The 12062-nt window shown below is 49.7% G+C and overlaps 1 protein-coding gene across 8 annotated transcripts in view; it reads left to right on the top strand.

The window, feature by feature from the left end:
• The window catches only part of IRAG1 (inositol 1,4,5-triphosphate receptor associated 1), a 148886-nt gene that overhangs the window by 86670 nt on the left and 50154 nt on the right, over positions 1-12062 (top strand). For 7 of the 8 annotated variants that reach the window (XM_074372401.1, XM_074372402.1, XM_074372398.1 and 4 more), the window contains 7 exons: positions 3914-4014; positions 5100-5170; positions 7353-7526; positions 8585-8662; positions 9434-9486; positions 9695-9742; positions 10975-11592. In XM_074372401.1, the coding sequence (XP_074228502.1) occupies positions 3914-4014; positions 5100-5170; positions 7353-7526; positions 8585-8662; positions 9434-9486; positions 9695-9742; positions 10975-11592 (1143 nt within the window). The remainder of the gene's footprint in view (positions 1-3913; positions 4015-5099; positions 5171-7352; positions 7527-8584; positions 8663-9433; positions 9487-9694; positions 9743-10974; positions 11593-12062) is intronic. The other variant, XM_074372395.1, reaches the window with a different exon arrangement.

Below are 12062 nucleotides of genomic sequence, written 5' to 3' on the forward strand. Positions count from 1 at the left end.
AGGCAGACATTAATGTTTGGCCCCTCCTGCACCAGTGCATGCCGGGAATTTGTAAAAGCCCCACCCCAAGGGATGGCAGAAACCGTAAGATATAACAAATGTGAAAATGATATTTTCACCAAAGTGCATGTCTTCTTGTTCATTAGAGGAGTCATACAAGAAAGAAATTCTCTACATATGACAAACTTGGAAAGAGTAATTTCTGAGCTGAGACTTTCACTGTTGAAGTAAACTCCACCCAGAGAAGGAACCTCATACATGCTGTAAGCATAGTCAGTGTTTTGATTGGCATTTCCGTGGTAACAGTCACCCATGAGGCCATATGGACAGAAGCTCCATCAAGATGTCATGAAGTTGCACATCCACGAATAAGTCCTAGAGATTTATGGTACAACATGGCACCCAGAGTTAACAATGCTGTATTGTTTGCCCCCAAATTTGCTAAGAACATAGATCTTATAAGTGTTCTTATCATCATCATCATCACAGCAATAATAACAATAATAATAAAATAAATAAGGCAGGAGGAAACTTTTAGAAGTGATGGGTAGCTTTATAGCATGGAGTGTGGTAAGGATTTCCCAGTGTTTGCATATCTCTAAACTCATCAAATTGTATACATGAAATGTGTATAGCTTTTCATATATCAAACATTCCTTAATAAAGTAGTTTGAGTTAAAAAAAAATGATGTGGGTAGAGGAGGCTTTAAGCACAAACTTCCTATGCCCCAGAAAACCAAGGTAGGCTAAGAATTCAGGGTTGCAGGGCAGTAACTCAGAGGCCTTTGGGGCCAGGCAGGGAGTGTAAATGATTGGAGCTGACTCTAAGCAAAGGTTATTCTGCAGAACTGTGGACCAGGATGGCTTGTTCTCTTGGTTTTTCAGGAAAAGCAGGAAATCCAGACCTTTATGGGAGTTCTTCCAATTCTGAAGTGTTGGTAACTAATATAAACACTTGTAAACACTACTCACAGCAAATGGCTCCCAGGTCTCCAATTTGCACCTCTGAGCTCAGAGGATAGGTTTCAGAGGATGCTAGTTCTCTGACTGAGATCCATGGGACCACCTCGGCAGGAAACCCTCTTAGTGATGTGGAGAGGAGCCTTGGAAAAACGTTAGCCCTTCCTGCCTCCCGGAGAATCTACACAGTAGAAAATGCCCCCCCAGTCCTTCCTCTTCACTGGCTCTCCCATTAGCTGGGCACCTGCCCCCAGCCCTGCCTGCCCCAGCTCCACCCCATCACCTGCCATTTTGACACAGTGCTTGCCTTTCTTGACCTCAGCAGCTCCCTGGGATGCTGGTCCACTGTGTGTCCCCAGGCCCCACACCATGACCCAAGATCCCCCTGCTTTCCTCCTGCCCTTTGGAAAGCCCCAGCCCCTCTGCTGCTCTCTGGCCTCCCACCAGGGGAGCCTGGTGGACAAAAATAGGGGAGAACTGAGTGGAGCTGCTGTTCATTTGAATGATAACCATGAGTAATGGGTATTTTTAGACCATGTGACACTTATCAAAGTGGATACACATTCATTATTTCATTTCATTTGCACAAACTTCTGAGACAGCAAGCCTTTGACCATCTTATAGTTACGGGAAGTGAGGGAGAATATAAGAGGACAAAGCAAGTGACCAGCTCATCACAAGCCATCAAGATGAAACTGTCCATAGAAGGAGTTGTTTGCTTTTTGGGAAACTACCAACTTCTGTCCTTGAGACAGAATATATATATATATATTTCTTATAAGTCACAATGTCACAGCCCCCATCCCTGGACTCTCCTATCTCACATACTCCATAGTCCATGCTCCAGCTACACTGATGAATCCCTAATGCCCAGTTATGCCTCTTGCTAATGCTGCTCCCTTTGCCCAAAGCGTCTCCCCTAATATCTTTGTCTTGCAAGCTTCTATTCATCCCTCAAGACCTGGCTCAAATGTCGCCTTCTCTGGAGAGTCTTCTCCAACTACCCTGATGAAGAGAGTTCTCTTTCCTTTCCTTTGGCTTTTACAGAATGTGGTCCATCCCTTATCACCTTATATATATTTTAAGTATTAATTACTTCTCTGTATCCCTTGCTTTACTGTGAGCTCTTGAAAGTCTTTGTATCTCAAGCTTCTCCTGGCACATGATAGGTAACTACAATGTGTCTGTTGAATGAAAGAAAAAAGTAATCTGACTATTATAACCATTTATTGAAAATATCCATCATGTGCTAAGTCCTCACGTCAACCTTTATGATAATGGAGCATATCGAAGTTCGATAACTTGCCCAGGAAACATGGCTAGTAGATGATGAGCAGAAATTTGAGCACAGGTCTGTATGATTCTTCCAATTGGCAGTGCTGCCTCCTACTCCTACCCAGCCACAGTCCTTGCCCAAACTGCCTTTCTGTGTGCTCGGGAGTTCTGAGAGCTTTCCCTTCCTCCAAGCACTGCAGCTCCCTCCAGCTGAAGAGATCCCAGAACACAGGGGTCCGATGTTTCCTGGCTAGACTCAGACACTCTTCACCAGCTCACCTGGCCTGATGTCTGAGGCCAAGGGAGGGAAGAGATGCAAATGAATGTGGGAAGAGCTGGTCAGTTTCACTAAAATTTGTGGGATTTAAGAAGTTCAGACAGCACTGTACAGTCCCTACTTAACAAAGAGCAATAATGTGAAAAGGACAGAGGGTCTTCTCCCCTCCTTGCAAGGAGCCAACATCTGCATACTGAAGGCTCAAGAACACAACTCAGCCGTGGCTCTGCAAGGGCAGCCCCCAGGCCATGGCTTCAGTGGGGCCAGTAGAGGTAAGAGCACTGAACGCCCAGGGACTCCAGAAGAAAATGAACTCCAGAGAAAGTGCCCAGGGGGATCTGCCTTCTAAAGCTTCAGGAGGTCACATCAGCAGTGGGAAGTGGTGTGGCATGCTTGGGAGCATGGGGAGACAGACCTTTGGCAGGGAGAGGAGAGCATTCACAGGGGGCCTGGAGAGGAGAAGGAAGATGGTGAAGGTCGGAGGAGAGGACTCCCTAGAGAGTCTCCCAGACATAACTGGGAACAATTCTGAGATGGAAATACTGCAGTAGCATGTGGCAGAAGAACCAGAGAGATACTGTGTTTTACTGTTAACTGGTCCTATTTCTGTCCCCAGTCCACATAGATAGGGGAAAACATAGGTTGACGTGCATCTTTACAGGGTCTTATACGTCCTATACAGTATTGCTTTTATTTCAGTCATTCATTTGCCAACTAATACTTCTTATACTCCAGATATAGGATTTTACAGCTCACACAGCCAACTCATGTAGCCATCAGCAGCATAACAGTAGACCAGTTTTACTACAACTTCTCCAACCGAGGACCTAATAACTCATTTTGACTGTTAGTAGTTTTGTTCTGTTTTGTTTAGCAGTTGCAAAATATCTTGAAAAATCTAACAATTGGCTAGTGACTTCTTATTTCAGAAATATGTATTCATTTAGATAAACATTTTTACAAAGTTACAAGAGTTAAACTGCATTCCATTACCCATTGAACAAATCACCTTTATTGAAATATTTCTATTACCCAATGTAGGACTGTCACTGGGTATCAGGAACATGTGGGTGCCACTGCTTTTTCTGCTGGTCTCCGTCATTCTCCAGCCAGGCTGGCTGCAGTCTGAGGACCCCACACCATTCTTTTCCTACATTGTTAATGAGAACTAACCAGGGATGGCTTAGAGTTTCCTTAAACTTAGTGCATGAAAAGTGGACTGTGTTAAGCTCAGTGAATGCCTGGTGGGGAATGAAGGAGAAATTGATTTTTTTCCCTTGAATAATCCAAATAAACTGCATTCAACTCTTGTTAAGAAGGCTCTGAGTGTCATAATGCTGAAATAAAGGCTCCAGTTCCTGATAGCTTAACTCCATCTGTGTTTTTGTTCTAAACCATCAGGGCCCTCCCACCGCAGGAATATCTTGCAGTCCACCCACCATCATCCTGACCGGGGATGCCAGTTCACCGGAAGGAGAAACTGACAAAAACCTGGTCAACAGGTACATCCTATATGCTTAATCTTTGTGCTGTAAAGAGCAGTATTTCCTAGCACATGGGGGATTAGACAGGTCTCTTTTTGTAAATCTTTTATTCTTTCTTGATCATTTTATTGATGAAATACAATCAAGCAGTTTTTCAAAATGGGAGAGAGAGCTTGGGATTTTTCCGTTATCTTTCCCTTCAATGATTTTTTTCCCTCCTGGGTTTGGCTCTTTGCAATTTGCTAACCTTTAAGAATAGCACAAATCCTAGCAGGGGAGTTCCCTACAATAACTGCCCAGACATCTGCAAACAGACCTGAAAGATATGTCTTTGACTGTAGATTCCTCCCCCAGGTCAAAGTGGGTTCTGTGTGGAAGATGATCTTATTGGGAAGGACATTGGCTCATGTGCGGAGATGTTGCTGCCTTGGTTTTACATAGCACTAGACCATCTAATCTAGCAGGAATGAGATTGTCTAAGTGTAATTTCCAAAAAGGTACGAAGATAATGCTCATGCAAATATATAGTGACCTTGTGTCAAAATTTATTTAACTCATTAACGAGGGGACCATCAGGAGAACAAAGTCAGTTCAAAGCAGGATACAAGAAATGGATATACATATATAATCAGTGAGGAGGAGATGAAAGCTGGCGTAAGTTTGCCAAGTTAGATGTAAAATAGGTTAATGTTTCATAGGGCGATGAAACCTTATTTTTATCGTTTCTCCCCAACAGAAATCATCTGCATCTCTACTAGATAATTATTCACATTTTGTGAGTTTTCTACAAGTTAGACATTCACTCAGAGTCTAAGCCCTAATAAATAGTACATAGTCCAAGTGTTATCTCCTTAGGGCCATGGTTTGAAAACTTGAGCGAGCATCAGAATCACCTGGGGGGCTTGTTCAGTCACAGATGGCCAGGCCCCACCCTGAGTTTCTGGTCCTGTAGGTCTGGGATTGCATTTCTAACAAACTTCCAAGCTTCAATAACCTTATAAGATGATGCTTTAAGATGACCGAAAGAACATACAAGCATCTGTTTTCCTACTTATAAGATGCTAACAAATTTCTTAACAATATGGCTCTTTTCTGTCTTTCAGAGCTCACAGTCCCCACAGGAGGCTTTCTCACCGACACTTGAAGGTTTCCACTGCTTCTCTGACTTCTGTGGGTAAGGACTAAGCCGATTTATCTTATTTCTGCAACCAGAGATAGGGATCCCCCTGAAAGTGTGTCTGATTAAGAAGACTGAGGTCTGGCAGCTTGGCCAGGCTTGGCCCCTTCCCCTCTCCTGCTTCTCAGGCAGGTCCATCCCTATGTGCCCAACAGGGCAAAGTGATCAGTCCCCTGTGTTTGAGCCCAGAAGAAGTATGATACCTAATTTCAATTTGTTCTGGTAAAAATACAATACCAGGGCACAAAGAGGAAAATGAGGAAGTCAACAAAAGGCAGAACTGCTGGGTGAGGCTCAGTTTTAGGGTTGAAGGGCAGAACCCTCCACCCCTGCTAGAAAGGCCCACATGCAGGTAGGTTTGTGCTGGGATGCAAGGTTGGCTGCCCCCATCACCTGCTCATTCCCTGAAGGATTTCTCAGGGTCTGCTCTGGACCATCAGAACATAGATACTATACAAACTTGGTCTCTGCCTTCATGTTGCTCGTAGTCAATGAAGAGGCTGAGAATTGAACAGATGTAACCAGGACACTGTATTGTAAGGCACTTCTCAGAAGTGTTAGGGAAGCTGAGTTGAGAAGGAGACCAATTCCAGCTAGAGAGGAACTGTGGAAGTGTGGGCAGGTCTTCCAGAGAAGAGACGATGTGAGTTGTGCCTTAGAGAGTTGGGCAGATAGACAAGAGAGAGGAGAGGTAATCCAGGTGGAAGAAGCAACACAATTGGGGAGCAGGACCCATAACAGAGCAGCTGAATTCTCTGCCGTGTGTATCGGTCAAGATTCTTTCATATGATAGAAACTCAAGTCACACTAGCCAAAAATTAAAATGAATAGAAGCCAGGGCTTGTAGTTTCAGGGTGTGCTGAATCCTGGTGCCCTAGCTGGGTCATTAGCAATTGTCCCATCCCATCTCCCAAGTCTCCTCCCTTGTGTATTGGCTTTCTTCTGGGCAAACAGCTATCAGTAAATCCCAGATGACATCCCATCAGTGGAAAGAGCAATCCTCTTCCTCATATACCCAACACAGTTCCCAGAATTGCCTCTTATTGGCCTCAGATGGCCATCCCTGAGCCAGCCACCCAGGGGGTGGAACTCATTGACTGGCCAAGGATGGTGCATGGTTCCATTACTGGCACTTGGGATGAGGTGGGCAGAAGGGTTTAGCTCCTTCCTAACTGTTGTAATTGAGACTCAGAGGGGTTTTACTCAATGCCAACTGGGGAGCTATGACCAGGAGAAGGGGGAAAGGAAGCTAGAGAGATACGATGGGAGCTGTTCACCATTGTGGGGCTGGAGGAGAGAAGTATATGGGGTCATCAAAAGTGGCTGGGCTGGGTTTGGCATCTGGATGTCACACTGGGTACCATGGGGAATCCTGGTGAGGTGAGGCAGGAGCACTCCATGCTCAGATATGGCTCTTGGGAAGGTCACTCTGATAGGCAGTGGAGGATGGGACAGAGCGGACAGACTGGAGGTGGGGGACCTATGAGTTGGCTGATGTAATTGTGCAGGTAAGTTACAGCTGATGAGCAAGAGTGGAGATGAGGCACAGGTGCCAGAGATATTTACAAGGTAGATGACGATCAGGACTTGATGATGAGCTGGTTGGACGCTGGGGGACTGAGGGAGAGGGAAGACTGTGGAGTGACTCCCATGTTTCTGAGCAGCTGGGTGAGAGGTGATGTCTCCCAGGGAAAGCCTCCTGGAGAAGGGATGGTTTTGGAGAAGGAGGAGGGTAAACAGTGTGAGTAGAGGGGAAAAAGGAGGGAATTGGCCATGGGATGGTCTTTGGCCCATGATCCTGGAGTGCTCCTTTATCTACACGTTAAGCTCACTAACTTGTTGAAGAAAGACTGGAGGGGAGAACTCTAGGGGAGCAGATAACACGGAGGTGGGGCTCCTGCTGCCCTTCCCTAACAGCAGAGTTTGGGACAGTACCAGGAGCCAAGTGACCATTTATGACAGAGGACCTGCCACAGTCACCAGCTACAGTGGGAGGGGCCAGGCCTGCTGAGGAAGCCCCGTTGGTCCCCGTGCAGCTCTCTCCAGGGCCAGCATCAGGCCAAGGTCTGTCTGGTTGAGTCTGCTCTGGGCAGTGTCTCCAGGCTGAGGTGTGGAGATTGGAGGCAAGGCTTTTCAGCCAAGGACCAAGGGTTCTGTGGCTCTCACCCTGCCTCTGCAGACCCTGCGGGGCATGTCATTGACCTGGTAAACGACCAGCTGCCAGACATCAGCATCTCAGAGGAGGACAAGAAGAAAAACCTGGCGCTGCTGGAGGAAGCCAAGTCGGTGAGTGAGCGGTTCCTGACCCGCCGTGGGAGGAAGTCCAGGAGCAGCCCCGGAGACTCCCCGTCAGGTAGGATGACAGGTGACTGCCCTGAGCCCCTCCAAGGTGGGGCGGAGGGTGAGGAGGGCCCGGCCCCAGCTGTAGTGGGAGCCCTGCTTTTGACGGGTGGCCCTCAACTCTCCTGCCTCCAGGCCTCTAGGCCCCCAGAGGACTGAGCCTTGTGGAGAGGATCCTGTGAGGAGAGGACATCTTGCCCCGTTCAGAAGCTCTGAAATATTGACCCAACTCTAGCCCAGAAAACTCTGCTTTTCGTTTTTGGGACCTGTGTGTGACTGTTGTGTCTTCCTGCTTTGCCAAGAAATGCCAGCCCATATGATACCTGTGAACTTAACTAGGGGTCCCCAGTCCCTGAACCCTGCATGGAGAGAAACCCTCTGTGTGATGCCTGTGTGCACAGATTCCTGGGCCACCCTGCCTGGCCTGTGTAGCTCCCACTGTCCCCATGAGGCCCTGTTCTATGATCACCGCCTCCGCAGAAGTCAGGAGAGGCAAGCACTGGGCTCCCTCTCCCTGACCTCCAGCTGTGGGCACCAGGAAGGATCCTGGTTACTGATAGGGAAGGGAGGCTGTTCTTTGGGATTCCTAGATTAGAAGGAAGGTTTTTCTGGACCCTGAAATCCTTCTACTACCCCTTTGGCTAAAGTCACTCTTTTTCCCGAGCAAAAATTCGGGGCAGTTAGATAAGTCTGAATGTACCTAGGAGGCAAGGGGTGCATCTGAAATCAGACCCAGCCTGGCCAGTCAAGGAGGTGCAGCCTTTGGAGCTGTACCTGCCAAGCAGCACCAGGTCCTTTGTTTCTAGGAGGTGGTTTGGGGTCAGGTCAGGTAGACTGAGGAGTGTGACCCCAATCCTCCCCTCTTCCAAATGAACCAGTGCTCCTACTGCTGGGCTGGCAGCAGGGACGGTTTGGGCTGTGGTAGGAGCCTTCTGTGACAGTCTGGAATTAGCCCCTGACCCGGACAAGGCAGACCCAGTTCCAAGGGATGAGAAATACCCCAAAGGATGTCTGTTAGGCTGAAGTCTTGAACCCTCACAAATGCTGGCCAATTTGTGTCTGTCTCCACAGCTGTTTCCCCAAACCTCAGTCCCGGAGATTCTCCTGCGTCCTCTCAGAGCAACTCACTTACCGTCCCCTCGCCACCCGGTGAGGTCCAGCCCCCTGGAATTTCCTGCCCTGGTTTCTCCAGTCAGGTGGCGACTCAGCCCCACTGCTGGCCTCCAGGACTCCCATCCTGCAGGCTTCCCGGTGGGACCCCCTTTGGTTCCCTCCCCAGGGGCCTGGCAGGGCTGCCCCAGGGGCCTGGCAGGGCTGCCCCAGGGGAGGAGGATGTGCTTTCTCTTGGGGTTTCAAACAGGCCTAGCCCAGGATGAGGCCCGTGGGGTGAGAACCAGGGCAAGGTTGTGGGAAGGTGGATTGTGACTGGGGCTCTCTGCCCAGGGAGGACGCGGGGAGAGGTCACCTCAGAGCTTACTTTCAAAGGCCTCTATGTGGCCCACTCTTTGTGTTTTGATGGCTTCCCTTTCATTAGGCTGTGTTCAGGGCCAAACCCTCAAGTCAGCTGGGGAAGGGGCAAGGTGCCAGGGAGAGCAGCCTGCCCTTGTCAGAGCTGCAGGGCAGGCTCAGGCTTGGGCCAGGCACCTTAGGTTCAAATCCCAGCACTGGCCCTCCTAGCTCTATGGCCTGGATTTCCTCCTGCCTCGGCTGCCTTGAGTGGTTTCTGTGATGGTTAAGTGGGGGTCACCACAGACCCTGGCATGTGGGAGGTCCTCCCAATAAATACTTGCGTTACTAGCTCTGAGGCCTGAGGGACCTAAGGAGAACATTCTGGAGAGGTAGATGTATTTTTGCTGCAGCTGATGACAGCTGAGGATCTGGGGGACTGGGCATCACTCACCAGTGCCTGGACCATTTTAGGTTTGGATGCGTGCAGTAGCCCACAGTCCCCTCTGCCTGGAGCAACACCACAGGTAATAACGGGGACCCTGTTTGGGGTTTCTGCACCAGCTAGTCTCTCCTCTTATCCCTTAACATCCAAGAGGCCCTCCATGATCCACTGGAGGTGAGGGGGCTGGGTGGGAAAGACATTGACTCCACTGTAGGGGCCTCCTTGAGGGTATTTCAAAAGGACATATGGTCTCTTCATATTGTTGACTGACTCGTGTTTACTTTCTCCAGCAGAAAGGGGATGAGGCCGAAGTCTCTTCACCTCAACTTGGCAAGCCTGTGAGTTTGAGCTCTACCCAATTTGGATGATGGGTATGGGAGACATGGTGTTCCAGAAGCCTCTGCTGGGTTTAGGCCAGCCTGCAAGTGGGTGTGCATGAGTGGAGGGTCGAGGCTGAGGAAGCTGGAAGGTTCCTCTGCCCTCTCGTGACTAGGAGTCTGAGGTGGAGGGGTGAGGAGGTGGGAGTCATGGGGATGACCTCCATGGTGGTCCTGCCCATAGCCCTACCTCCCTAGTCAGGCTGCTGCCAGAGACCAGGGGACTGCTGAGTCCAGCAGCAGCCAGGCAAGACTGCTGCTCCTGTCACTTCTCGTGAAAATTTCAGGAAAGCTCCAGCCCATGACTGGGACTCTTCCTGGGGGCAGCCTGGAAAACCTCACCTTTGCTGATGAGCGATAGAAGAGCCGTATGCCTGCTCAGAGTCAAGGTGGTGTCAACGGCAGCATAGAGCATAATCTAATGTAGGTCTAGGTCTGGGATACAGTTGTCTGGGAGAGCTTCAGCACACGCGCAAGGCAGCCACACGAATACCCAGAGAGACCCACCTGCTCCTCACAAAGCTGGTTTCCCTTGAGAAATGAAAGGAGACTGCAGAATCTTAGAACTTCTGAGCCGTAAGACATCAGCTTTGCAAGAATCACCTTGGTCAGCTTCTTTTGGAATGTGGAAGTCTCTGAGAAATTGTTGAAAGCCATATATTCTCCTCCCAGAGAAATACATACAGTGCATAAACACACAGATACATTTGCATATAATTTCAGAGGGTTCACAAACCTGATGGGAAATCTGAGTTCCTAAGAGTTAAGGGCCTTATGAGGCAGAGCCAGGACTAAAATCTGGGGCAACTGAGTCAACATCAAAACTTGTGACTGCCCCCAAGCTGCCCTCTATTCTACTGTTCTCGGCAGCTCCTAGCCCTTGGGAAGTTCTTGGCAGGTTTTGAATAACAGGTCCTCTTGTCCTGCTTTACAAACCTCAAGCTTGTCTGTAGGTCCCCTTTATTGGCTCAGACTTGACTGAGAAGTCTTCCCCTTCCACCTAGCCCACACTCCTCCACCACCTCCACACACACTACACACACACACACAGACACACACACACACACAGACACACACACACACACACACACACACACACACACACACACACCCCTTAGCAGGGTCCAGAGGACAGAAGTCCCACACCTAGCTCCTCTGCAACCTGCCTCCCAGCTCTACCTTGTCTCTTTCAGAATGTCCTCAAAGGGTTAGCTGACCGGAAGCAGAATGACCAGAGGAAAGTGTCTCAGGGCCGGCTGACTCCCCACTCTCCTACAGTTGAGAAGTCCAAAGAGATTGCGATAGAACAAAAGGAAAACTTCGATCCCCTCCAGTGCCCGGAAGCCGTACCCAAGGGCCCAGCTCCTGGCACAGGCAGTGGTGGGAAAATGGCCCTGAACACCCCCCAGCCTGGCCCTGTGGAGAGCGAGCTGGGGAAGCCACTTCTGAAGACAGCCAGGGAAGGCAACCCTCTGCCCAGAAGTCCAGCCCAGGGATCTGGAGGGGCAGCTTCCCAGGCCCCCCAGGGAAAAGGTACAGTTGTAGAGCCCACAGGGTCCAAGGTTGGCTCCAAAGCTGAGCTGTGGCCCCCTGCATCCCGGCCACCCCTGCTGCGGGGGGTCTCCTGGGACAGTGGCCCCGAGGAACCTGGCCCCCATCTCCAGAAAGTGCTTGCCAAGCTACCACTGGCAGAGGAAGAGAAGCGTTTTTCAGGCAAAGTGGGCAGCAAGATGGCCAAGGCGTCTGGACTCAAAGACTTTCAGATACAAGTGCAGCCTGTGCGGATGCAGAAATTGACCAAGCTCCGTGAGGTAGGTTCCTGGGGAACCCCTGGACGGATGTGCATCTAGGTCCTCCAACTCTGCCCCCAGGGCTGAAGACCTCTGGGCTGAGCTGGGTCCTGGGGCAGGTCCTGATGTGGGCCTTGTGGGGGCCCTGAACGTCCCCACCCTGATAAACCCGGCCCGCAGGGCAGCATGTTCATCATAAACATTGTCTTTGCGTGCTTTCACACTGCTTACTTGAGTGTAGTCAGCTGGGATGTAGCTGCCACACAGCGCCATATTTCAAGGAGAAGGTGGGTGTATGGAGGGGCAGATGGGCCCTCAGTCCTGGGCTGTTTTCCCCTTCCAGCCAGAGCTGGTGGCTCTGAGCAAGAAGCCTTTGATTGAGCACCTTATCATGCCTAGGACGGGGCAAGGATAGAATAGCTTTTCCCCTGTCATGCCCCAAGCTTTCTTCCCTGATGCCTATTAACCAAGGGCCTCAAATCCATCCAAGC

Source organism: Camelus bactrianus, chromosome 10 (assembly GCF_048773025.1).
Source record: "Camelus bactrianus isolate YW-2024 breed Bactrian camel chromosome 10, ASM4877302v1, whole genome shotgun sequence".
Lineage (NCBI taxonomy): Eukaryota > Metazoa > Chordata > Mammalia > Artiodactyla > Camelidae > Camelus > Camelus bactrianus.